General features: G+C 41.2%; 1 protein-coding gene across 1 annotated transcript; it reads left to right on the forward strand.

Moving 5' to 3' along the window:
* The first annotated feature begins 2,735 nt into the window (after positions 1 to 2,735).
* Positions 2,736 to 6,205, forward strand: CXCL13 (C-X-C motif chemokine ligand 13). The gene is made up of 4 exons (XM_036280765.1): positions 2,736 to 2,823; positions 4,678 to 4,810; positions 4,999 to 5,079; positions 5,372 to 6,205. The coding sequence occupies exons 1-4, from the start codon at positions 2,760 to 2,762 to the stop codon at positions 5,421 to 5,423; spliced, it is 330 nt and encodes a 109-aa protein (XP_036136658.1). The 5' UTR covers positions 2,736 to 2,759; the 3' UTR covers positions 5,424 to 6,205.
* The last annotated feature ends 21,043 nt before the right edge of the window (positions 6,206 to 27,248 follow it).

Genomic DNA, 27,248 nt, shown 5'->3' on the forward strand with positions numbered 1-27,248 from the left:
TACTGGTTCAAAATATTTTTCTTCTTGCCTTCCAAACTTTTGAAATTTATACCCCTGATGTAAATGAAATTGTGGAGTCATACTTGAAATTTCTAGAATCATCTGGCTACCAGAGAGCTGTGCAACCTCCAACCCCATCTTGAGGCAGGCAGGTATAATGTTCTTTGGTCAGTACAAGTTCAATCCAGAGTTCTGGGCATTAAAAGGACAGAAATCGAATTTTAGATGGTTCTGGAATCCCCTACTTAACCCAGCAGTCCTATTTCAACAGAGTCATTGTGGAATTTGGTAGATTTTTCAGGTAACTTTGTCCCTATGCTCTTCCTGTTATTGTCAGCATCACTCATTTTTGCTCCAACAAGAAGATATATAGTATGTATAATAGAGGTAAATGTAAAACTCCTACACTTGGGTCCCAAGATCAAATTGCAAATGAGCAAAATGCAAGAGACACAGTTAAAAATCAATCATTTTCAGAAGAAACAAAATTTTTGCTGCCTGCCAATTCAATATAAGTGATCAAAATACTGTTATTCAGTCTGGGAAAGCATTAATAGAACTGTAGTGCCTAAGGACAAAAAGGTAATGGCTCACTCTACTTCGTATTGGCAAAGCCATTCTGGGGATAGTATGGTGTTCAGATATATGTCCGTGTGTGTGTGTGTGTGTGTGTGTGTGTGTGTGTGTGTGTGTGTCTGTCTGTCTGTCTGTCTATGAGTCAGAGAAGTTATGGGAAGGCAGAAGAAATGGCATACGTGAACTAGGAGAAACGACGACAAAGATAAACAGGTTTCAAAAAGATAAACCAAATGGTAGTTCATCTTTTTGAAGATAAGTGATGAAAAAAAATGGTGAGAGAGCTTCACATTGTGTTATACGTTGAAAGACAGAGATATTTACGTTTGAAGTGTGTACATGTGGGTTTTAGAGTGGAAGCTAGTAAGACATTGATAATGGATGGATGGATGGATAGATGGATGGACATACAGCATCTATTTAATTTGCTCTGCATGCTAGGTACTCTGCTGAGAACTGTACATACACTAAATAGTGTTCTTCTCCAAACAATCCTCTAAAATTAGTTTTATTCCCATGTGAAAACTGGTAAATATTAGACACAGATAAATTAAGTGACCTGTCCAAAGTCATTGACTGGGTGACCTCGTAGTTTGTGCTCTTAACCTCTAGTTTATAACCCTGTGTGACAACCACAGAGGTTCACTGCTCAGATCTCCCTTAAAGAAATAGCTTGCTGGCCTGCTGTGAGAAGTACAGTTAGCTGACAGCCTCCAGCTGTTCACACCCTCAGAATGTGCTTTGCAGTTCTACAGAGACCATGATGTTTCTGAGAGGCCCCGGCCAGTGGCTGAGCGGCGCAGAGGTAGTAGAAACTGGAAACCTCTACCCATTGTGGGGCTCCCCTAATCCCCAGGCTGCTCAGGAGTTCCTCACTGAGTTCTCAGAGACTTTATCGGATCGGCATTGCAATCTGAGGCTGTTCTTGCCCACTCCTGCCTCCTCCTCTCTTTTATCTATTACAGAAGTTAATCTGAAAAACAAAACAAAACAAAACAAAAACTTTCATTACTCCACCATCCAGTCTCAGCATCTGCTTCCTGTGGGACCCAACTGACATACCATGTCTTCAAATACTTGGAGTGCTATCACATGAAAGAGCATTGAGAGTTGTTTTCATGTGGCGATAAGGGGTTAATTAGGACAAAGTGACTGAACTATTAGGAAAGCAATAGGTCTGGTTTCATACATGCACACTTGCGTGCTCCCAGGACAGCCCAGCGGTACTCTAGGACACACCAGCCATTGTCCACATACTTTTCTTTTCTTTTTTTTTTTTAATCAGAGAGCTCCTAACAAGTGAGTTAAGGTAATGGGTTGTTTGCTCCCATGAGTTGTTTGGCCAGACAAAAACCAAATTGCACATATGCTTTGTTAAACAAACTGTAATATGGGTTCAGCATCTGATGAAATTCTCATGACACCTTCCAGGTTCTTAAGCTCAATAAATGTATCCCAGAGCCAGAAAGATTTAATTCCTCAAAGCCATTGTCTCCTTTCCTTCATCAAGACACCGGCACACCAGTGAAGGGACACATATTTGACCCCAGTGTTTCCATGACAGTTAGATGGTAGAAGTAATCCTATATTGCAGATGGTGAAATGAGATGTAGGAAAGTCTGGCAGTGAAACAGTAACCTAGTCAGCATAGGGATCTGTATAGTAGGAGACATTCATTAGATCTGCAAATACTCACAGGCCACCTTCCAAAGCCTAGACTCTCCTGCAGGTGCTGGGGACACAATAATGTGCCTGACAGAGTCCCCACTTTCATGGAGCGTACATTCAAATGCCTCTGAGAAAGTCTGCTGACCCTTCACGGAGAGAAGCACTCGCAGTTGCTGACAGCGACCCTAGAAAGTCCCGTGGAGCCTGCACACTGCGGTCCTTTCCCTCCCCCCACCCCAAAGTCCTGCAGCATCCTTGCCACTTACCGGCTACATTTGCAAGAAACATTTTATTACACTAATAGTGTTTTGAAGCAAGTTCATACAATTTGCAAGAGAAGTTATAAAAAGCAATCTCAGCAATATTTGGGGGTTTTTAAAACTGATGATGCAGCTGACCTACTGGAGACAAAGGCAGTGGGAGGGCCCTCTCTGGTGTAAATAAATAGGAGTCTCTGTGCTGAGAACCCACAGTTTAGACTCAGAGCTGAAGTCTGAACTCCACCTTCAGGCAGAATGAGGTTCTTGCCCGGATGTCTGCTTCTGGTGCTGCTGGTCACCAGCCTCTCTCCAGTCCATGGTGAGAACTTTTCACTTATGTTTCCATTGTCTTTTGAACAGAAATGGTCTTCAGCTATTTCAATTGTGTTGTTGTTGTTGTTTTTCAATTAGAAAATGGGGGGAAATATGACTTCAGGAAGAAAAAACTGCTCACTGCTCCTAGGTTTCTAAAAGCAAGGTGCTTAAGAATTCAACTCTTGGAAGCATTTATATTGTTACAATTGTTAGCTATAGAGGGAGGGCTTTAGATGTCCAATGTCCATGTGGCTTATACTTGGTTTTCCTATTCCTAACCTTTTTCAGGTTTAGCTCTGCTATCACTAATTCTCTTTCCATGTATCTCTTCTTTGGTCGGCCTGTCAGGGCTACCCCTTCGGACCAAATCCTTTACAGGATTTAAAGATTATTGACCTCAATGTGTTGGTCTCCTGCAGGGAACGTCTGATGCAATTCTGCAGGGTTAGCACTGACACGAACCACTAAAAGTACATCAGGAGAAATTAAGTACACGCTTTCTGCAAAGAAGCAGATTTCCAAGTCTAAAAGGGAAGGTGGTCTTTGTGTAAATAGATAAATAATTAGTTGAAGTGGTAAGTTTTCATACACTGAAGGAATTAGATGCATGAGCAGAATGATACACTTAGCTCAGGTTTAGAGGACACATTTTTGTTCTTAAAATGCAGAAAATATTTTTTTCCAATTAGTTGCTTCATAAGTTATTTCCATTCTTCAAAACCCTCATCTCTTTCCTCCTCCAGGAGGCTTTTCCATTGCTCCTGGCAATGCCCTCTGTTCCCATTATGCAGTTTGGACCTTGGGTGAAATACAGCATTCTGTGGTATTTTAGTTTTTGCTCATTGTTTCCTCCGCTAAACTGTAAACGCTTTGAGAGCTTGGTCTCCTATATTTGCAAATACATGTCAAGCATGGTGGCGGGCACTGGGACGAAAGAAGGAAGAGTTCACGAAAATACCTGAGGTGGGTCACCTATGCTACTTGTCTAGTACTAATAACTAGTGGTTGGATAAAAACAGTCTTGAGCCCTGTCCGGTTTGGCTCAGCGGTTAAGCGTCGGCCTGCGGTCCGGAGAGACCCAGGTTCGGTTCCCGCTAAGGGCACGTACCTCAGTTGCAGTTTGTCCCCGGCCCTGGTTGGTTGTGCGGGTGGCAGCCACGCGATGTGTCCCTTTCACATCGATGTTTCTCTCTCTCTCTCTCTCTTTTCCTCTTTCTCCCTCCCACTCTACCTGAGCAAAAAATGGAAAAATGTCCTTGGGTGAGGATAAAAAAAAAAAAAAAGTAAAAAACAGTCTTGAATTTTTATTAATGGCTTTTATTTGGTAATGATTTGCAACTGAGATGGAGGACCAATGTATTAAACAGAAACAAAAAATATCTTCTGTAATATTTCTACAGAGATTGACAAGTGCTGGGTGGCATTTGGTATGCTAAGAGGGAGAACTGTTACAGCTTGTTATTATTTCAGGGACTCTGTGATGAGTTCTTGTTCTCACCTTCTGTGTTAGGAGTGAAGATCAGTTGATTTTCTACTGCATTAATTATAACTGAGTTGTAAGTCCCTATTCTGGTGCTTCTCAAATTTTATTATTTGGACAATGACCCGAGTGCCAATATAATTCTTATCACAAACTTCAATAGATGTGTTTTTAAAAAGCTAATTTTGTTTTTTGGATTTTGGTAGGCAAGATTTGCAAATAAGTCAAGACAAGCAGAAATACACACACTAAAGGAACATAGGTGGAAGCAACAACATTTTTTTAAGTCCTCAAGCGTGCTGTATGAACCATGAGTAGTTACGTGCTAGTTATGAATTATATATCAAAGGCATTAAAGTAACTGCTTCTGTGTTACAGGTGTTCTGGAGGCTTTAAATACAAACTTGAAGTGTCAATGCACCAAAACTGTCTCATTCTGGAACAAACCCAAGATGGTTTCATTCATTGACATCTTTCCCCCTGGGAACAGTTGCCCAAACATGGAAGTCATGTAAGTTGCAAATGGTGTTCTTATTTCTCAGACCTCAGGTTACAAAACACCTACTACAGATTTCAACCTGCCTCTCCAATTCTGCTTCTTCTGGGAATAATTAGTTTTATATTCAAGTCTTTCATTGAGTGCAGGATTGACTAAAATGTAACACTGTTTTATTGTTATTTCCGTTTATTTTCTCCCAGAGTCCGGACGAAGACTAAGTCAAATCTATGCTTGAATCCTGACTCCAAGTGGACACGATCTTTGTTGAAAGATGTACTGAAGTAAGTCAGGCATACAAAGGGTTTCAGATTCTAATTTGCACTGAAGGGTTTCCCTTTCCTGAACAGTCAAAATGGGCGCCAATTTCAATTTATGAGATGTTCCTAAGACAAAAGTCAATTCTTCATTATTATTACTTACCAGAGAGGGTTGGGGGGATTCGTTCTAGCAGCACAGTAAACTACACTGGAAGCAAGTGTCCCTAATATTCTTTGCTTGATCTCTCCAGGGGAAAGCCACGGTTTCAGGTCTTTCTCTAAACATGACTGTATTGTTTATGTTTTTGTTTCACAGAAAGTTTGCAACTCTAAATTCACCGGTTCGAATTAGGATACGAAAGGCCTGATGCCAATACCCCAGTATGGATACCTGCATTTCTTAATTCCTGACCTGGGTTTAGTTTTATGGTCAGATGAATCGTTTCTAAAAAAATAAAAAAGAGCTTCTCCATACAAGCAAGCATAAAAATGCAAGTAGAAACCACCCTTCAGAGGATGACAGGGAAAACTTGGACTTTTTTTGAATAGAGTACCCTACATACTTGGAGTTTGCATTCTTATTCATGAGGGAGGAAAACTCCATGTAAGTTTCTTTTGATAATATACCTATTGTTTAATGCTAAATTTTCCTAGACAAATAAAAGAATGAGAATTTAAACCTCAAATCTGAACATCTGGCTTGAATTAAGAAGAAAATGACAGAGAGCATTTCCATCATTTTACACCCGAAGAGAAGCAGGCTTCCATAGGAGACTAAAGAAGCTGCCTGGGAAACCCATGAAGCTTCAGCCTGACAAGAGCCAGAGGGTCCACGTAGTAGACATCTTCCATTCAAAATTCACTATTAAGAGGAATAGGGTCTTTTTTCTCCTTTTAAAGAATTCCCTTATAAGAATTATTGTCACAGATAAGAACTAATACCATTCAAAGATCCCCAGACTTAAATTCATAGAATATTCAGGAAAGGCATTTAAAGGGTGATGTTCAGATATATTCTTTTCTATATTTGCTTTGACGAACTTTTATTCACATCTCTTGCACAGACTTGTTGGTGTTGGTTTCTGGTATCCAATTCTATAATGCTTCTTATTCGTCTAATGCTATTCAATAAACTTGTGCAAACATTTTACTTAATTGTAAGCAATTCATTCTTAATGGAGCATTTCCTCAAATTTAGACAGTCTCTGAGTCATCATCATGAAAAGTAGAATTTCATCGTGTTTATTTTTATTTACATGCCTCTTACCTCTTACAGATCATCTAAATTCCATGGCAAAGGGTTAGTGAAATTATCCCTGATATTAACACAGTGGGGCAATGCTTGACTACAAGAGCCTGTTTTTTTTTGGTATACTCAATGTGGTTTCCTCCAGAAATTTCCAGGCTCCTACTAAAACCCGTTTTCACTGTCTCATGATACTGATTCTTAAAGTCTCCATTGTTTCATTTGGAAAAGTTTTGCACTGGGTTTAACAAACAGAAGTGGCTGATTCTTAAACTCCCGCCCCCTTCCTCCCCTGGTTCCAGCCCAGCTCTCACACCACTGTGCCGAGTTCTGCCGGGCTTGTCCCCCTGCCTCTCCCCACTGCTTTTGGGGTGGGGGTTCTCCTGCAGCACACCCAGATTCCAAGTTATATCTGGCTCCCTCATTTTTCTCTTTTTATTTAAATAATTTTTGGGGAAGAGAGTAAAAAGTACCTGTAGCTACAGGGTGGAGCAGAAATGTGTTTACAGTTGTGTGTATAGAAAATATTACAATAAATAATAATACAAGAATAAACTCTGTGTTTCACGTACTCACAACTGTAAACCTACTTTTGCCCCACCCTGAATTGTTTTCTGTTGTCTACAATTCACATTTATTACAGACATACATACACATAAAGAGGTTGTAAAATGCATTCTAGCATTCTTCCAACTTCAATATTTAGGGATCACAAATCATTTCATTCTTTAGTTTGACTTTTGCCTTCTTGGAGAAATGTAGCTAGACAAATATTTAGGAGCCTCAAATAAGAAATGTTATCATTCCGTGTGAGGTACTGTAATCACCATGGCTTTACAATGTAGAAGCTGAGACAGAGGGGGCTCAAGTAATTTACTCAAGGCCTTACAGCTATTCAACAGCAAGCCAAAATCTGAACCCAAGCAGTCTGGCATCAGAATCTACGTTTGTAACCACTACACTCTGAATGGGATAGCTGTCATCAGCTCCATTTCACAGCTGCAGAAATGGAGGCAGACAGACCTTCAATGGCTTCAAATCACATAACTAATCAGAGGCAAAACCAAAATTCAAACCCAGGGTCACCTGACTCCTAGCGAATGCTCTTAATCATAATACTACTCTGCCTACATTTTTCTCATTCCTAAAAATGTTTCTTACCTCTGCCCCTTGACCCACCCTCCTTTTCATGGCCCATCAAAGCCGGGAGAGGAGTTGGGGCTCCGGCACACTGGGTTTCCCCTGAGTGGAGACATCCACGGAGCGTCGTCCAACCCCCAGGGCGCCGGACGACCGAGAGGGCGGCGAGAAGGCGGTGGGCAGTGTGGAGGCAGAAACGACAGGGCCCGCCAGGACCCTTCACTAGCTTTGCTGCCACACAGCACCCATTCCTCAACAGTCACATAGATTTGGGGGCATTCAGCCTGATTTAGAACAGGATCTTAATCCACAATTAGATTCAGGATAACTTATTGAGCCAGTTAAGGAAGTGTCTGAGGAAAAATGACCTTGGGTGTTCTGGGTGGGTGGAGTCTAGACAGGGAGAAGGTGAAACAGTAAGGCAGACTTAGGAAGTGTGTGGCTACATACATTCATACACATACAAGTGAGTTAAAATCCCAAGTGCAATAGAATCCAAGGGAAAACCAAAACAGGATGTGGTTTTCTTTCCCGTAGCCTTCCTTTCTACAATTCTTGCCTCTCGCAGGTGTGTGCTGTGTAAGGACTGGTGTATATCCCAGGATTTTCTTGCTCTGAGGTCAAATTTGGTGGTACTTTTGAACTGAATAAATGTGCTAGTCTACAGAAAACTTGGTGAAATTGACAAAGAAAGAAAGTCTATGAGTCAGAAGGGTAACAATTGAAAGGTAAATTATACCACTTTGTGACCCTCAAGGACAGAGGGGCATTCTTCATGAGGGCCACCAGCAGTATCTGGGAACTTGTTAAAATACATATTCTTAAGCCCCTCCCCAGACATACTGAGCCAGAAACTCAGGGGTTGGGCCCAGTAATCTGTGTTTAACAAACTGTGGTATAATAAAAAATATATTTTATCTTTGTCCCTGGTTTGAGGCATTGAGCTCCAAAGACTCTTGAATTTCCCAACTAATAGGAATGTTTTTTGCTATTCACAATGAGCCCCTTTCAACCATTCCTGAGTCTATGCCAGTGAGGGGACTATACCCCTAGACAGCTTCAGAATGGGGCTGGTTTCCAGAGGAACCCGCCATTTTCAGCCCCACCCCTGAACCTCCACCGAGGGGAGCGGGGCTGCAGTTCGATCACAAATGGCCAGTGATTTAGTCAATCATGCCTACATCATGGGTTCTCCTTTAAAAATTCCTACACAACAGTGTTTGGAGAGCTTCTGGGTTGGTGACCACATTGCGGTGCTGGGGGGGTACACCTGGAGAGGGCATGGAAGCAGTGTGCTCCCTCCCCCACCCGTTGCCCTACACATCTCTTGCATTTGGCTGTTCCTGAGTTGTATTCTTTATAATAAACCAGCAATAATAAGTAAAGAATTTTCCTGAGCTCTGTGAGTTATTCCAATGAATTATCAACCCTGGGTTGGGGGGGGGGGGGGTCATGGGAACCTTCAAATATATAGTCAGTTGGATATAGTGGATAGTCTGAGCATCCCATTTGTTGCTGGTGTCTGAAGTGAGGGCAGTCTTGTGGGACTAAGACCTTAACCTGTGGGCTAACTAGTATCAAAACTGTTGGACACTCAGTTAGTATTAGGAAACTGAAGAATTGGTTGGTATCAGTAAACACTTGAGAAAAAAGACATTCACAAACCCTCCAGATGATTATGATGCCACTAATGTTTGAAAATATTGTTCTTGGATAAGGGCTCCAACCCTCACAGTACATTAGAGTCGTCTAGGAAACTTTCTTTTTTAAAATATTGGGTTAATTACGTTATCATTTATATACAGTAAAACTCACCCTCTTTGAGTGTTCAAGAAGTTAGTTTGCACAGCTCCCATCTCAGTCAGTTTGGGCTTCTATAACAAAGTACCATAGACTGGGTGACATATACATAACAGAATTTTTTTTCTCACAATCTGGGGGCTAGAAGTTTAAGATCGGGGTGTCAGCATGATTGGGTTCTGGTGAGAGCCTTTTACTGGGTTGCAGAGTGCTGACTTCTCACTGTGTCCTCTCACGGAAGAGAGCAGAGAAGGGAAGTAAGCTCTCTGGTAACTCTTTTTTTTAAAGAATAGTTTATTGATTTTTAGAGAGAGGGAGAGGGAGTGAGAGAGAAACATCGATGTGAGAGGGAAACACCAAGACATTGATCTAGTGCCTCCTGTATGCCCCCAACCAGAAATTCAGCCCACAACCCAAGCCACAATGGCTAGGGCTCTGGTGATGCCTACAAAAGAACTAACCTGTTCCTAAGGGCTCCACCTTTATGACCTCATCTAATTCTAAGTACCTCCCAAAGTACTTCCTAACACCATTATACATTGGAGGGTAGTTTCAACATACGAATTTGGAGGAGAGACAAAATATTCAATCCATTATAACCCAACCCTGGTTTTGTTCTTAAAATTTTGCTTTTTTCAGAATGTCATATAATTGGAGTCCTACAATGTGCAGCCTTTTGTCTAGCTACTTTGCATAATGTTTTTGAAATTCATCATGTTGTTGAATGTGTCAGTGATTTATTTTTTTTGTTGACTATTATTCCATTTTATGGATACACCATAATTTATTTATTCATTCAACAATTGATGAACATTTGAGCTGTTTACAGTTTGGGGCTATTATGAATAAAACTGAGGTTAATATTCACATACATGTGCTTAGGGAACATATGATTTTTGTGTTTTTTTTTCAAGTAAATACCTAGAAATGAGATTACTGCGTCATACATAAGTTGTATATTTAACTTTATAAGACACTGCTAAACTGCCTTCCAAAGTAGCTATACTATTTTGCATTCCCACCAGCAATATATGAGAATTCCAGTTGCTTCATGTCTTTACTAGCACTTGGTATTGTCAATCTTTTAAACTTTAGATATTTAAGTTGGTATTTAATCTCTTGTCTTAAATTTATATGAACTAAAATGGCTAATGATGTTGAGCAGTTTTTAATGGGCTTATTTGAGATCAGTACATCTACATTAAAAGTTTATCGTACATGAAAGTTTTTCTCCATTGAATTACATTGGCAAAGTTATCAAAAGAAATTGACCATATATGTATGGGTAGACTTGTGGACTCCTATTTTGTTTCATTGATCTTCTATATGTCTATCCTCATGCCAATACTATACCACTTTGATTAGTATAGCTTAACAGTAAGTCTTAAAATTTAGCAGGGATCATCTAACTTTGTTCTTTCTCAAAATTGTTTTGTACCTAAGTCCTTTGCTTTTTCATATGAATTTTTAAATCACTGTATCAGTTTCTACTCTCTCAAAAATGATTTTGATTGGGATTGTGTTGAATGTATGGATCAATTTGAGAAGAATTCACATCTTAATAATACTCACTCTTCCAGTCATGAATACAATATATCTCTCCATTTATACAAGACTTCTCTAATTTCTCAGCAATGTTTTATAGTTGTCCACATTCAGATCTTGCAGTTCCCCAAAGCCAAACCATGAGCTATAGCCTTTGAAGAACATTCATCTGCATGAGCAATACAAGCACATATGTTTTTTATTTATTATTCATATCATTTGGGAAGTGGTCAGATGTGACTTCTAGCCTAACTTTGATGGGACAACATTGCTTTCTCCTTCAAAGAAAAGCAGTGAATCACTCAAAGCAATTAGATAGGACACCCTCAAATTCTCCCCACCAGATTTACAAGTCTCCCCAAATCTTCTTCCATTCTTAACAATTCTCTTTGGCTACATTAAACTTGGTACTCCTTCTCCTCATTCCTTGAAGACCAATCCCTCTACCTGGGTTTAAATCTCATCCTCTCTTAATATCTCAGGAGACACACTATCAACTCTTCTTTTGTTCTCTGTAATCAACCACATCCTCTCAATTAGTTTTATCTTCCTACCATTTGAACATATTCTACTTTCTCCCATCTCAAAAAAACAAAAACAACAACAAATAAAGGCAGCCTCTTCCTGGCCCCCTTCTGGTGGCTATTGTCTCCCCCTTTCCCCCTCCATCACAGCCAAACCTCTTGAGTTGTCTATACTTAATGTTATTTCCCCGGGGTTCTCTCTCACTCTGAAGCACCTTCCAAATAAATAAGAATTCTACTATGTTACTGTTCCCAAACAACTGGCAATAAGGCCACCAAATGACCATAGCAATATCAGTCAGCTATTTCCACGACAGTACTATGTAACTCAGTGGCTTACAACAAAAGCATGTATTTCTTCATAATGTGTCTGCGGGCTGACAAGGGTGAGTTTGGGATTAATTCAGGTCGATCATTTGTTTGGGTCAAGTCTACTCCACGTATCTCTCATTTGGGCCAGGGATCAGATATTATTAAAGGGCATATTCTTCTCGTGGTGATGGCAGATCCAGAAGAGAGGGGGGCAGAAACATGCTATGCCTGCTGTGGTTTGGCTTGGAATTTTCAACCTACTACTTCCCCTCACATTTTATTGGCCTAAGCAAGTCATATGGCCATGCCCAATATCAATGGGGCAGAAAATTTATTTCACCTCTAGTGGAACTGCATAACTACATGACAAAGGGCATGAGTACATGAGAGAAGTAAAGAATTTGGAACAATAATAAACCTGCCACAGTTGCCAAGTATAATGATCAGTGTTTCATGCTCATCCTATGGCACTCGACAGTATTTTGCAGGAAAGGAGGATTATTGCACAGTTAGTCTCTCTCCTTGGTACTCAGAATAACACACATCTGGGTTTCCTTTTACGTTGCTGGCCACTCCTTCTCAGCTTTACTTTCAGCTCACCTTTCCCTCTCTGCTTGAGTGAGAGAAGGCGATTTGGCATTTCTTTTATATTATATACTTTCTCCCCAAGAAATATCATTCCAGACCACAGCTTTCATTACTATGTAAACAATGATGACTCCCACCTTTTCATCCCCAGTTCTCTGCGCTCCATTCATTCCACCCAAATGACTCGGTTATTTCTCCACTTTGGACTTGGCAAAGGTACCTCAAAGTCAATATCAAGGGCCAAAATTCATGATCCAATTCCCACCTGATCCAGTTCCAGCATTACCTACCTCAGTGCAAGCCCCACAACCTGACTAATTGTGCCAGATGGGAGACCAGGACTCATTTCAAAACAGTTTTTCTATCACTGCCAGCTCTATATTTGTTCCATAACAAAATACTCGACCCACTTCCCTAAATACCCCTAATCCATCCACACTCCATCTTCATTGCCACCCTACACCAAAATGCCATTACTTCTTACCTGGCCTAATTAAACAGCTTAAAGTTGTCTGTCTCCCTCATTCTCTCTGATATCCCTCCACAACGCAGCTAACTAAGGTGACCCTTACAAAGTGCAAATCAGATGATGTCACTCCTGCCTCATTTCCAAGCTCAAGGGTCACTTCCTCAGGAAAGCCTTCCACATTTGTCTAGCCTACGCCAGATCTTTTTGTGATATCCTCTCATGTAACTGTCTCTGTTCCTTGAGAACAATTCCCTTACTTACTAATAATATACTTGTTAGTGTGACCATGTAACCGATATTTGTGTCCCCATTAGGCTATAAATTCCATGAGATTAAAAACTGTGGTTTTGCTCATCTTTGTATCCTTAGCATCAGTTATAGCCTGGCACATAGCAGGATTTCAACAAGTATTTGTTGAATGAATGTATGAATGAATGAATGCCTTGTAACTGTCTCATGAATTATCATTTAAGATACTATAAGAAAAAACTTTTCACATATTTATCCTACTTCTCTAACTAGATTGCAAACTTCTGGAGACAGTGAGTCGGACTTTTATTTCTTTGTCTCCCACATAGCATCGCAGATGTGTAGTAAGTAACTCTTATGCAAAATGAAGAACATCTTGCACAGTGTATATAGAATTTGTAATGTTTACAAACAACATTTTTTTAACCACATTACTTAGAACATCTGACCAAGAGAGAGGAGAACCTAACCACATGTTTGTACCACTGTGCACTTGAACATGCTGGCATATTTGAATCAATTGATAATTGTCATTAAAATTTAATATAATTGTATAATGTTAAGATCTTCCAGTTAAATTCCATTAAAATTATGTCACCTAATTAAAATTAAGGTACTAGCATATATTACTGGAAAAAGCAAAATCGATAGTGAATCCATTCTCACCATAACTTTAAGATAACTAACATTTATTAAATTCTCACTTGTTTTATAATTTAGGGCCCCATTAGGAAACAGAACACTCAGCTGCAATTTTGAAGAGAATGCAGTGAGGGAATACTTCAGAAGTATGGACAGGGTAAGGGAAACGACAGGAAATGTTGAGGCATCCAGGGACGGGTGTCCACTCCTATGCCTAAAGGAGAGAGGGGAGGAAGTGGTGTTATGAAAATGGTGTTGTTTGGAGAGCTGCAGCTTAGAAGCCAGATTGCCTGACAGGAACCATGGCCATTGAGGGGTCAGCCACAGCCAGAACTGAGTGTGAGCCAAGGAGTGGGGGAAATAATTCTTCTACCTCCATTTTCTTTCACCCTCCAGTCTCCTATCTATACCCTACCCCCTCATTAATCAAACTTATCCAGAAGGGGTCAGATAAAAAAACAAAGGTTCAGAGAGGTTAAGGAAATAGCCCAGAGTCACACAGCTAAATGAATGTCAGTTCTGGTATTTGAATTCCAGTAGGTAGACTCCAAATATTATAATCTTATTCATTATTTTACAGGTCTAATAGAGGACTGCCCCAAATGCAATTCATTATAATAAAAGTTAACGAAGCTTATACACCTGTATTTTTGTCATATGGTCCACTACTGAAAAAATTGCTCACTCCTATGGTAGACAATTCGATCAACTTGCAAGTTTTTTTTTTTTTTTTTCCCAATCTGGATGGCAGTCTCTTCATTTGAAATTGGAAGATCAAATAAATAAATAGTTTATTATATTCTTAAATTTAATGGAGCTAGGAGCATCAGGAAAAATTCCTGATCTATCCCTCTCTTCTATTAAGTAGACTACGGGACTAACATTTTTCTCCCCTGAAGGTAGGCAATGAAGAGGCCCACTTCTCTCAGTGCCTCCTTGACCTGATTCTTTCTGCTGATTTCTGGGCAGGGCTCTCAGCAGAGGCTCCAGCTCTATCACAGACACATCCTCTGGTCTGGAGGCCCTTCTTGTTCCCCATGCACTAGTGAACAACTGTGCCCCCCACCCCAATGCAGAGGCCAGACTGGAACCTCTGGGAACACTCTCCTAACCTCACAGGGCTCTGCTTCATTTAGAGAGGTTCATGAGCACCTCCGGGTGGCTAGTACAAGAATATGTTCAAATTGAAGACGGAGTGAGGAAAGTGACATTAACTCTGGACACAAACTCCCCACTTCCTTCTCCATTCAGAGTGAGACCCCTAAGAGTGTCTCCTAGGGACTGTGGTCAGGTAGATCCCATGACTCCCTCCATCCGTGCCCAAACTCAGGACCCCGGGGTCTTGCATCTCAAAGTATGGTCCCTCAACCAGCAAAATCAGCATCATTTGAGAGCAGGTTACAATTGCAGAATCTAAATCAGAACCTGCATTTCAACAAAACTCCCAGGTGATTTCTATGCAACTAATACTGAGAAGCTCTTTCTGTTATATTTCTCCCTGCTTCCTCACTGCAAGAAGACAATATGCATCAAATCCAAGGGGTACACCATAATTCTCCCAAACTAGGTCTGCAATCTGGTGAAGAGGAATAAAAAGATGTGGAAATCAGAAGACCTTGAATCAAAATTTGGTTCTGTTTGTGATTAACTGTAATACAATTAAGTTCTCTGAGTCTCATTATGCCAAATTTTCAGATGAAAATAATATTCACCCCTCTTCTTAGGGAACTAAGAATAAAATGGGATTTTATAAACTCCAGGACGTTAGGATTACATTTCTATTTCTAATGTTATTTCACGGCCTAGAAATGGTCATATTCAACTCTGTGAGTTTCAGCCACAGCCCTCTACTGGCATCCAGTGGTGAGTGGCAGAACGGGGCAACAACAAACACCAATCATCATGATCCTGGAAACCCTGGAACTGAAGATGGAGCTGAAAGCCAGCGTGTGACCTGTCGGATAGATTCCCAAAGAGACCAAAGAGAGAAATGGAAGAAAAGTGGTTACAAGCCCAATGGCAGCTTAGACCTGACACAGATTCAAACGTATTGTTCTGAGCGAAACACTCCATACCAGTCCATTCTCAGCTCCCAGGTGCCCAGCTAAAGAAATGTGTGCTCAGTGTTGTTTCATACATTATCTCCAATTAGATGTGAAACAACGGCCGGGCATTCTGTCAGGCTGAGAGCCATTATTCAGTAACCAAATTAACATTTCTGAACCACTTTATCACCAATGACAGGTTAGTGCACTCAGCTCCCTGCCTGAATCATGGCCCCTGATTGTCCTTTTCATTTGCCTTATTTGCATGTTCTGTCCTTTGTGCCTCCCACCACCCGAAAAGAAAAATGAGGATAAGCAAAGCATGGCACAATGTTCAATAGAGGACGTATTCCATTTACTAGGTATCTAACATCTATGGAGAGCATTCCATACGTATTCTATTTCTATCATGTTGATTTTCCTGATAGACAATCATGTTGTCCACAATGACAGAGGACATTTAAAAATTTTGCCTGACCTCTAGTTCTGTAAACGGTTGTGTTCTCTGTCATTAATTACAACTTAATAGACTCTCTGCCTAGGAACATATTCTAAAAAATTCCATTTTGGGAATATCCAGCACATCATTTTCTAAAATGAAAGCACCTCCCCACATTCTCCTACTTAAGGTAACCTCAGCCCTGGCCAGTTTGGCTCAGCGGTTAGAGTGTCCGCCTGCGGTCCGGAGAGACCCGGGTTCGGTTCCCGCTAAGGGCATGTACCTCGATTGCAGTTTGTCCCCGGCCCTGGTTGGTCGTGCGGGTGGCAGCCACTCGATGTGTCCCTTTCACATCGATGTTTCCCTCTCTCTCTCTTCCTTTCTCTCCCTCCAACTCTGTCTGTACAAAAAAAAAAAAAAAAAGGTAACCTCATATGCAGACACACTTGTCACTAAAGCCAGTGGGAATCTGAACATCTCAGTTGGGTGGAAGGTGTCAACAGGCTAACAGGATTCACTGTGCCACAATGATCTTAACCTGGATTCAAGTCTTGGGAGTTTTTCTCCCCACTTGATAAAGTATAATTTTAAAAAGCTTTCTTATTCATGTCCCCTTTTTATTATCCAATTACTCTTATAGGATTAATGAAAGAGATTTTTTCCATAAGGACACAGAGAGGCTCTTGAATGTGTGTGTATTGCTTCAGTAAAGGAGCCACCTGGTGGCGTGTCAGGCAAGTAGATGTGTCCACCTCTGTTTGTGGCACTGCTGTGTGACAGACAGGTGGGGTGGCCCCACGTTTTATGACTGCCTGTGATTCCTGGGCACACTCTGGCCAGTTCTAAACCCTACTGACTAAAAGGGACCTTGAAGGTCCCTCTATATCTCTCTTGTCACAATAAGAACTGGGTGGGTTTTTTTTTTTTTTTTGCCCTAGAAAAAGCTAAAATTCCAAAGAATATTAAAATTGAGGAAGTTTCCTACTCTTGTGTGATGGCCCCAATTGTCCATGTGCTCTAGCTTTGCACTCCTGGGTTTCCCAGAACAGATTTGGAACATGGGGTTCGCCTACGACTATTACGATCATCCAGCCAATTTAAAGTGAAAGTTTATGTAACTTTGGGAAAACCTTGGCCAAAATCTGAGCTTGGCTTCTGGCAGTGCTAAAGCCAACATACATTAACAGCAAAAATGCTTTGTGTTCTGTCACCTGCCATGACCTGAGCTCCACATCCAGCACTCATCCCCGTCGCGAGCCCGGGAAACAGCTGGGGGAGTGCGGCAGCTGCCTAGCGGCAAAGTGAGCTTGGTGGCTGTGCCTGCTTGACTATGAACACAGTTTAGAAAGAAAGTCCTCATGTTGGATCCTCCCAGGGTGTGCGTGGAGCCCGGGGCACAGTTCTTCTGCCTGCGTTGTTTCTCTGTCCCAGCACTGGCAAGGCAAGAACAGTTCCAGCAGGATCCTGCCTCGCCCTGCCCGTCGAGGAGACAGAAACACGGAAAGGACGTGAATCCAGGAGAAAAACGTTTGTCTCTCTCTACCTATGTACACTGGAAAAGTTGTGTTTTTTAAAGGTTTCTTACTGAAAAAGAAATCACTTGATTTTTTGAGTCTCGGCTTCTTCACCTATAAACGAGAAGTTATTTAGATAACTGCTAAGGCATCTTCCAGCCCTAACATTTATACTACTACCCTTCCCACATCAGGTCGCCCTCCCCCGATACTTCCTATCTCAGTAAATTTTGGCACCATTATCCGTGAAAATTTATCCCGAGTGTCTTTGACCCTCTCCCTCCCTCAATTTCCTCTTTAAATCATTCATCAGGAGTGAATGTTCCCAGCTCCTTAAGGTCTCTGGGATCCATCCACTTTATTTCCACCACTGTGTCTGGCCATGTGAAAGAGCTCTCCATATTTGGGGGAGTAGCTTGGAACACCAGGAGGGTTTAGACTTACATTTATAGATGACTGAATAAATCAAACGCATGGATATATTAAGTAAAAAAGAATCTGGCCTCTCAGAAAATTGTGACGTCAATTTGAATTGTATAACTATTTCAGATCTGTGATTTTAAGCTAAAAAGTTTATTGAAAATCAATTTAAAGCAAGTTAGAGTAAGAAAACAATATGAAAAAATTCATAATTTTATGTATTGATAGTCAATAAGATTTTTCTTCAGCAGTCGGGAGGACTTATTAAGGTTGTAATTTTGTCTTGCCAAGCATTAGAAATACCTAGAAAAAGCTAGAATGTATTACAGTAAGATATGTATCCTAAAATTTTTAAAAGACATTTATTGAATCTAGTTAATAAATTAGCCTAATTGTTTAAGGTGAGTTTCAGTTGTTGGAGTTAAACTTAAACATCAAATAAAAGTGATTGTTAATATTTATATAAATATTAGAATAAAACATATTGGCTAAACTTGATAAAAATGTACATCGAAAACTTAACTTTAAAAAACGCACATTAATTTTAAAACCAAGTAACTATTAATGGTCCTTTCTATGCTCAAAATTCCCCTCCAGACATGAACTTCACTGACAACAGTAAAAAGAGTGTCCTTTTATCATGAACTGCGAATGTTATCTCAGCAACTTGACTTTCTCCAAACTATATTCAAGCTTTCTTAAAATTCTGTCACTTTCTGTACATAACTAGAGCTGTATCTCGGCCCCTGCTTTTATCTGGCAGGGATTTGTTGTTAGTGGGGTGATATTCCCTAAAACATAGCTGTTACAGGTTGATAAAATCTGTAAACATACACTAAGCTGATCTGTCAGAAGGGTTCTCCGGGTCTCTGGGCAGCGTAAAGAGGATTCTCTGTATTCACTTTGCTGATATCTGCCCCTTGCCATCAATGCTTACTATTCGACCCAGTTAATGTACTTTGTTATTTTAAACTCAAAACAAATAAGCAGTGAGAACTGAACAAAGTCCCCTTCTGCGTTGCAGATTATTTCTTCCTTTGCCTTAAGAAATATTGGAAGAAATACAGCTTGCTCCACTGACTCACAGCTGTGCACATTATGGAGCGGGGAGAGTTTGTGGGGAGAATTCCAGGGCCGAGTCTTCACCGCGTCCTCCAACTCTGTGTTGAACAGAATGTGCACAAACCAAGCCTGAGTCTACGCGTATAGAAATCCACAATGGGAGTTCAATTTTTAATTTTTTGAGGTAGCACCATATTGTTTTCCATAGCGGCTGCACCAGTCTGCATTCCCACCAGCAGTGTACTAGAGTCCCCTTTCCTCCACACCCTCGCCAACACTTGTTGTTTGATGATTTGTTGATGGCGGCCATTCTGACAGGTGTGAGGTGATACCTCATTGTTGTTTTAATTTTCATCTCTCTGATGATTAGTGATGTTGAGCATTTCTTCATATGTCTTTTGGCCATTTGTATGTCCTGTTTGGAGAAGAGATAAACCACAGAACTTATATGCATGTATGCATGACCAATGGACATGGACAACTAAGCCGGGGACGGGGCGGAGGTGGAATGGGGTGGGGGGTGCCAATGGGGTAAAAAGTTAAAATATCTGTAAAAAAAAAATAAATAAAAATTCATAAAAAAAAAAAAAGAAATCCACAATGGGATCATGTCTCGCCCCTTCCTCTTCTCACACAACCTCCCTCAATAGCTGACTTTATGCTTTTCCTTTACAGGAGCTTTTGGCATTTTCATTCCTGGGGTGAGCACCTCCTGTACACCGAGAGATGCTTCTCATCTTTCCCCTAGCCACTAAAGACCACTGGTTACTGGGGGGTTGTGGGAGCATTCTGCTTGTCACCCACATCCTACACCTAAGGACAACTCTCCCCCTCCTCAGGAGCCACTGGACCTCAACAGAACAGAGGAGACTTGGCACCACTGATTTCCACCTCTTGAACTCTGCGCAGGGGCCGGCTCTTTGCTGTGCTCTGCTTTCACAGACGGGTGGCTTTGTGCACAAACGAAAGAGTGGAGCTGATCTGTGCAGACATTTCCTACCCAGAGCAATGAGAGGCAGGAGCTTATGTTGTGACAGCAGCTGGAGAAGAAGAGGAGATGCTAAAACATTAGAGTCAGAAGCTATCTTAGTAGTCATCTAGTCAAACACCCTCACTGTAGAGATGAAGAAAGTGAAATTGTGAGTTGTCATCTGTAAATTGGCCTCCAAATGTGAGTTATTGCTGTGGTAATTAGTAATTATTATATTTACTACTACAATATCTGTCTTAAAATTGCTTAGCCTCACGGGAGGCTGTTTGAGTTCAGGGGTTCACCAGAAGCTGACCCTGACCCACGGATTTGGGTGGAAGCTCTTTATTCTAGAGGTGATCCAGGCAGCGCAGTGAGCATTCGGAAAGTGATACAGTGTGGAGGCCATGCTGGGCCACCAGGTCACCCTTCAGGACCGAAGCACTTATTTCCCCAGATGCTGGGTGTATGGCTGGCGGCAGCTGACTGTCTCTGGGAATTGCCTTCACCCAATGTCATGCTCCCTTCCTAGGAGCAGCTTGTATCCAAGGACTGGTTGATGCAAGGGTGTATAAGTCCTACCACCACCTCCCTAACTCCCATCTGAATGGTCATCTCAGCTTCAAAGCTTCCTGTGGGGTCACTTGCACCTTTGCTGTGACTACCTTATGTTCAGCCTCTCCTTATGCCCAATTCTGCTTGCTTCTCTCCCTATCCACATGATCGTCAGGGAGCCTGGTCTGCGAACATGGGTTCAAGAAAACACAGGCTAACAAGGGTTTCTGGAACTGAACCCCACGTCAGCCGGCTGACAAGGAGGGGCACAGTACTGGCTGTACAGGAGCCACAGCCCCTGCCCCAGGCAGCAGTGCCATCGTGGATACTTTCTTTTTTTTTTTTTTTTTATGAATTTTTATTTATTTTTTTGTTACAGATATTTTACCTTTTTACCCCATTGGCACCCCCACCCCACCCCACCTCCGCCCCGTCCCCGGCTTAGTTGTCCATGTCCATTGGTCATGCATATATGCATATAAGTTCTGTGGTTTATCTCTTCCCACCCCCCCACCCCCTCTTCTGAGGGATGTCAGTCTGTGCCCTACTTCCGTGTGTCTGAGTCTACTGTATTCCTCAGACTGTTATGTTCATTATACTCCGTATATAAGTGAGATCATGTGGTATTTGTCTTTTTCTGCTTGGCTTCTTTCACTTAGGATAATACTTTCCAGGTCCCTCCATGTCGTCTCCAAGGATAAGAGATCTTTCTTACCGCTGCACAGTACTCCATTGTGTATATGTACCACAGCTTTTTTATCCATTCGTCTACTGGTGGACACTTTGGCTGTTTCCAGATCTTAGCTATTGTAAATAGTGCTGCTATGAACATGGGGGTACATATATTCTTCCTGATTGGTGTTTCAGGCTTCCTAGGGTATATTCCCAGCAGTGGGATCACTGGGTCAAATGGAAGTTCAATTTTTAATTTTTTGAGGTAGCACCATATTGTTTTCCATAGCGGCTGCACCAGTCTGCATTCCCACCAGCAGTGTATTAGAGTCCCCTTTTCTCCACACCCTCGCCAACACTTGTTGTTTGATGATTTGTTGATGGCGGCCATTTTGACAGGTGTGAGGTGATACCTCATTGTTGTTTTAATTTTCATCTCTCTGATGATTAGTGATGTTGAGCATTTCTTCATATGTCTTTTGGCCATTTATATGTCCTGTTTGGAGAGGTGTCTATTCAGCTCCTCTGCCCATTTTTAAATTGGGTTCTTTGTCTTCCTTTCGTGGAGTTGTATGAGCACTCTATATATATTGGAAATTAACCCCTTATCTGATACATCATTGGCAATGATGTTCTCCCATACAGTGGGTTGCCTTTCCATTTTGATGATTGTTTCTTTTGCTGTGCAGAAGCTTTTTAGTTTGATGTAGTCCCATGTGTTCATTTTCTCCTTTATTTCTGTTGCCTTAGGTGATGTATCAGTGAAAATTCTGCTCCGTATGATGTCCGAAATTTTGTTGCCTACATTTTCTTCTAGAATTTTTATGGATTCACGGGTCACATTTAAGTCTTTTATCCATTTTGAGTTTATTTTTGTGTATGGTGTAAGTTGATGGTCTAGTTTCATTTTTTTGCATGTAGCTGTCCAATTTTCCCAACACCATTTATTAAAGAGGCTGTCTTTACTCCACTGTATGCTCTTGCCACCTTTGTCAAATATTAATTGAGTGTATTGCCTTGGGTCCATTTCTGGGTTTTCAGTTCTGTTCCACTGGTCTATATGCCTGTTCTTGTGCCAGTACCAGGCTGTTTTGGTTACAGTCGCTTTGTAGTATAACCTGATATCTGGTATTGTGATCCCACCTACTTTGTTCTTCTTTTTCAAGATTGCTGTGGCTATTCGGGGTCTTTTTTGGTTCCATATGAACTTTTGAAGTATTTGTTCTAGTTCTATGAAATATGCCGTTGGTATTTTGATGGGGATTGCATTGAATCTATAGATTGCTTTGGGTAGTATGGACATTTTAATGATGTTAATTCTTCCAATCCATGAACAGGGTATGTGCTTCCACTTTTTTATATCTTCCTCTATTTCTTTTTTCAATGCCCTGTAGTTTTCTGCAAATAGGTCCTTTACTTCTTTGGTTAAGTTTATTCCTAGGTATCGTAATTTTTTTTGGCGCGATGGTAAATGGGATTGTTTTTTCAGTTTCTCTTTCTGTGAGTTCATCATTGGTGTACAAGAATGCCGTCCATTTCGTGACATTAATTTTGTATCCTGCTACTTTGCCAAATTCATTTATTAAGTCTAGTAGATTTTTGATGGAGTCTTTAGTGTTTACTATGTATAATATCATGTCATCTGCAAATAATGACAGTTTCACTTCCTCCTTTCCAATTTGGATCCCTCTTATTTTTTCTTCCTGTCTGATTGCTGTGGCTAAGACTTCCAGTACAATGTTAAATAAGAGTGGCGAAAGTGGACATCCCTCTCTTGTTCCTGTTCTTAATGGAAATGTTTTTAGTTTCTGTCCATTGAGTATTATGTTGGCTGTAGGTCTTTCATATATGGCCTTTATTATGTCGAGATATGATCCCTCTATTCCTACATTGCTGAGCGTTTTTATCAGAAATGGATGCTGGATTTTGTCGAATGCTTTTTCAGCATCTATTGATATGATCATGTGGTTTTTATTCTTCATTTTGTTGATGTGGTGTATCACATTTATTGATTTGCGAATATTGTACCAGCCTTGCATCCCTGGAATGAATCCCACTTGATCATGGTGAATAATTTTTTTGATGTATTTCTGGATCCGATTTGCTAATATTTTGTTCAGGATTTTGGTGTCTATGTTCATCAGGGGTATTGGCCTGTAGTTTTCTTTCTTCCTAGTGTCTTTTTCTGGTGTTGGAATTAGAATTATGCTGGCCTCATAGAACGTGTTTGGAAGTCTTCCTTCTTCTTGAATTTTTTGAAATAGTTTGAGGAGAATGGGTGTTAGTTCTTTTTTGAATGTTCAGTAAAACTCCCCCGTGAAGCCATCTGGGCCTGGGCTTTTGTTAGCTGGGAGAGTCTTGATTACCTCTTCAATTTCCTTAGTTGTTATTGGTCTGTTCAAGTTTTCTATCTCTTCCGGGAATAGTTTTGGGAGACTGTGTGTTTCTAGAAATTTGTCCATTTCGCTTAGATTGTCGAATTTGTTGCCATATAGTTGTTCATAGTAGTTGTTAACGATCTTTTGTATTTCCCTGGTGTTGGTTGTTACTTCTCCTCTTTCATTTCTGATTTTGTGTATTTGGGTTCTCTCTCTTTGTTTCTTGATGAGTCTAGCTAAGGGTCCATCAATCTTGTTTATCTTTTCGAAAAACCAGCTCTTTGTTTCATTGATCCTTTGATTTGTTTTTTTGATCTCTATGTCATTTATTTCTGCTCTGATCTTTACTATTTCCTTCCTTCTACTTGCTCTGGGGTTTTCTTTTTGTTTGCTTTCTAATTCTTTAAGTTGTGAGGTTAGACAGTCAATTAGAAATTTTTCTTGTTTTTTGAGGTAGGCCTGTAGTGCTATGAACTTCCCTCTCAGAACTGCTTTCACGGCATCCCATAGATTTTGTGTTGTTGTGTGTTCATTTTCATTGGTTTCCAGGAAGTTTTTAATTTCTTCCTTGATCTCCTCGGTGACCCATTCATTGTTTAATAACATGCTATTTAGCCTCCATGTGTTGAAATGTCTTTGCATGTTCTTGTTGCAATTGATTTCTAGTTTCATGCCATTGTGATCTGAGAAGATGCTTGATATGATTTCATTCTTCTTGAACTTGTAGAGATTTAGTTTGTGTCCTATCATGTGGTCTATCTTTGAGAATGTCCCATGTGCACTTGAGAAGAATGTGTATTCTGTAGTTTTGGGGTGTAATTCTCTGTAGATATCTATTAAATCCATTTGGTCTAGTGCTTCATTTAGAGTCTCTGTTTCCTTGCTAATTTTTTGCCTAGACGATCTATCCAGTGCTGTCAACAGGGTGTTGAAGTCCCCTGCTATGATTGTATTGTTGTCGATTTCTCCTTGGAAGTCCTCCAGAAGATTTTTAATATATTTTGGTGCTACTGTATTGGGTGCATATATGTTTATCAAGGTTATATCTTCCTGTTGGATAGATCCTTTCAATATTATATAGTGGCCTACTTTGTCTCTAGTTATGGTCTTCATTTTGAAATCTATTTTATCAGATATGAGAACTGCTACCCCAGGTTTTTTTTGCTTGGAAAATTTTTTTCCATCCCTACACTTTCAACCTATGTGAGTCTTTTGTTGTGAGGTGGGTCTCTTGTAAACAACATATAGATGAGTCATGCTTTCTTATCCAATCAGCTACTCTGTGTCTTTTTATGGGAGCATTCAATCCATTTACGTTTAAGGTGATTATTGATATGTACTTATTTATTGCCATTTTTGTTTAGTGTGGTTCAATTTTTCTTCCCATTTCTACTGCTAATTACAGCAGTCCTTTTAACATTTCTTGCAGTGCTGGTTTGGTGCTAATGTATTCCCTTAGCCTTTTTTTGTCGGGGAAGCTCTTTATTTGATCTTCTATTTTGAATGATAGCCTTGCTGGGTAGAGTAGTCTTGGATTCAGATTCTTGTTTTTCATGACTGATTACTTCATGCCATTCTCTTCTGCCTGTAGTGTTTCTTGTGAGAAGTTAGCTGAGAGCCTCATGGAGTTCCCTTTGTAGGTAACCTGTTGCTTATCTCTTGCTGCTTTTAGGATTCTCTCTTTGTCTTTAATTTGTGGCATTTTAATTACTATGTGTCTTGGTGTGGGCCTGTTTGGGTTCTTCTTACTTGGGACTCTCTGTGCTTCTTGAACTTGAATGCCTTCTTCCTTCACCAAATTAGGGAAGTTTTCTGTCACTATTTTTTTGAATATATTCTCTATCCCTTGCTCATTTTCTTCTTCTTCAGGGACTCCTATGATGCGAATATTATTACGTTTCCAGTTGTCCCATAGTTCTCTTATGCTGTCTTCCTGTTTTTTAATAGTTTTTTCCTTTTGTTTTTCTGATTGGTTGATTTTTTCTACCCTGTCTTCTAATTCACTGATCCGGTCCTCAGCTTCCTCTACTCTGCTTTTTAAACCTTCCAATGTGTTTTTCATTTCTGATATGTCATTTTTTATCTCTTCTTGTTGGTTTTTAATTTCCAATTGGCTTATTTTCAGTGTCTCTATGTCCTTACTCATGCTGTTCAGCTTCCTCAAGATCATGGCTCTGAATTCTAGCTCTGTTAACATGCCTAATTGCTCCACATTGATCTCATCTTCGGTGGAGGTGTCTTGCTCTTTCATTTGGCTTCTGTTTCTGTGTTTCACCATTTTGGCTATCACTGTGGGCTTTGGAGCCTGTCAAGTTCTCCCTGTGGGTGTTGGTGTTCTGCTGTTTGTGGCTCCCTCTCCTGTATTTAGTTGAGCGAGGGAGGTCCCACGTTGAACACCGCTGTCAAGTCTTACTTTCCTGGTTAAAGTTGCCAGCCCAGGAAAGGTACTGTTATCCTCTAGCTTTTTGCCTGGAGGCTAGCAGTCGAGGTTACTTGATGAGTTTTGGGTTTTTAGTTGATTGAAAAACTCCCTCTGGTGCTCAGCCAAGGGGCTTTCACGAGGGTGAGGCAGATGCTGGTTGTTAGTGAGCCTCAATTAACACTTCAATGGCCCACAGGGTGGGGTTGGATCTCCGAGGGAGGGGCTGCTGCCTCTCCTCAGAGCCCTGGGAAGGAGCAATGTGGCCACTGTCCTGAGTGGCTGCACTCAGCCAAAGCTCTGAGCGCCCTCCAAACCCCGAGTGTCCCGACACAGTTCCAGTCCAGTCTGCCCTCCCTCTGCCGGAGCCCAAGGTGAGCGGCTGTGGCTGTTTCAGCCTCTGTCCCGGCTGCGCTGTGGAGCCGCCTGGGAGTGTGACCCGAGGGCGCCGCTCCCAGCTGAGGCCGCTGCCGAGCTGCCGACCGTGGGCTCCCAGCCTCCAGCCCCCGTCTCGCGCCCTCGCAAGCCTACCAGGATCGAGTCAGTGTCCCTCGTTGTATGGTCCTCCAAGCTGCTTTTCTGTTGGTTTTTCCGGTCGACTTGTCTGTGTTATAGTTGTAATTCCAGTTTGGTTCTGGGAGACGGTCTGTGTAGCTCCGCTCACTCTGCCGCCATTTTTCGGTTCCCCCCATCGTGGATACTTTCACCTGCAGAGAGCTGAAGGAGAGGGCAAACTGGTTAAAGGAAATGCACTTGGAAGAGCAATGTATCAGGCATTTGAGAAAGATGAGGGCATTAGTAATTCTAAGAAAATGGAATTGGATGGCTATTGCTGGAGGCATTTGATGACTTACTAAAAGATAATAGAAGGCACAAAATAATTAATCAGCAATTGAAGGTGAGATCCGAAAGCCCAAAGGCCTCTTCGAAGCACACTAAGAGCTTCTCCTCTCCCGCTGGCAAAGAGCAGAGAAATCCGAAGACCCGGTGCCAGACATCATCCTAACAGCAGCAGAGCTCCAGGGAAGGTTGAATTCTCAACCTAGCCAGGTCTGCAATCATGGGAACCTAAAATCTGAGATGGGGACTTCCGGGTTGATGCACTTGAAAATATTAGATCCTCAAAATCCACTGGGGCCCTGACCCTGCAGAAGCGGACAATGCTGTTAGAGGAGCATGTTCCCACTGGCCTCGAAGGATAACA

This window comes from Molossus molossus, unplaced genomic scaffold (genome assembly GCF_014108415.1).
Source record: "Molossus molossus isolate mMolMol1 unplaced genomic scaffold, mMolMol1.p scaffold_m16_p_1, whole genome shotgun sequence".
NCBI lineage: Eukaryota > Metazoa > Chordata > Mammalia > Chiroptera > Molossidae > Molossus > Molossus molossus.

Bases quoted from the DNA above. Each gene is read 5' to 3' on its own strand.
- CXCL13 (XM_036280765.1), top strand. From the start codon at position 2,760: ATGAGGTTCTTGCCCGGATGTCTGCTTCTGGTGCTGCTGGTCACCAGC. The intron at 4,811-4,998 runs GTAAGTTGCAAA...ATTTTCTCCCAG, and splicing joins TGCCCAAACATGGAAGTCAT to AGTCCGGACGAAGACTAAGT. The intron at 5,080-5,371 runs GTAAGTCAGGCA...TTTGTTTCACAG, and splicing joins TTGTTGAAAGATGTACTGAA to AAAGTTTGCAACTCTAAATT.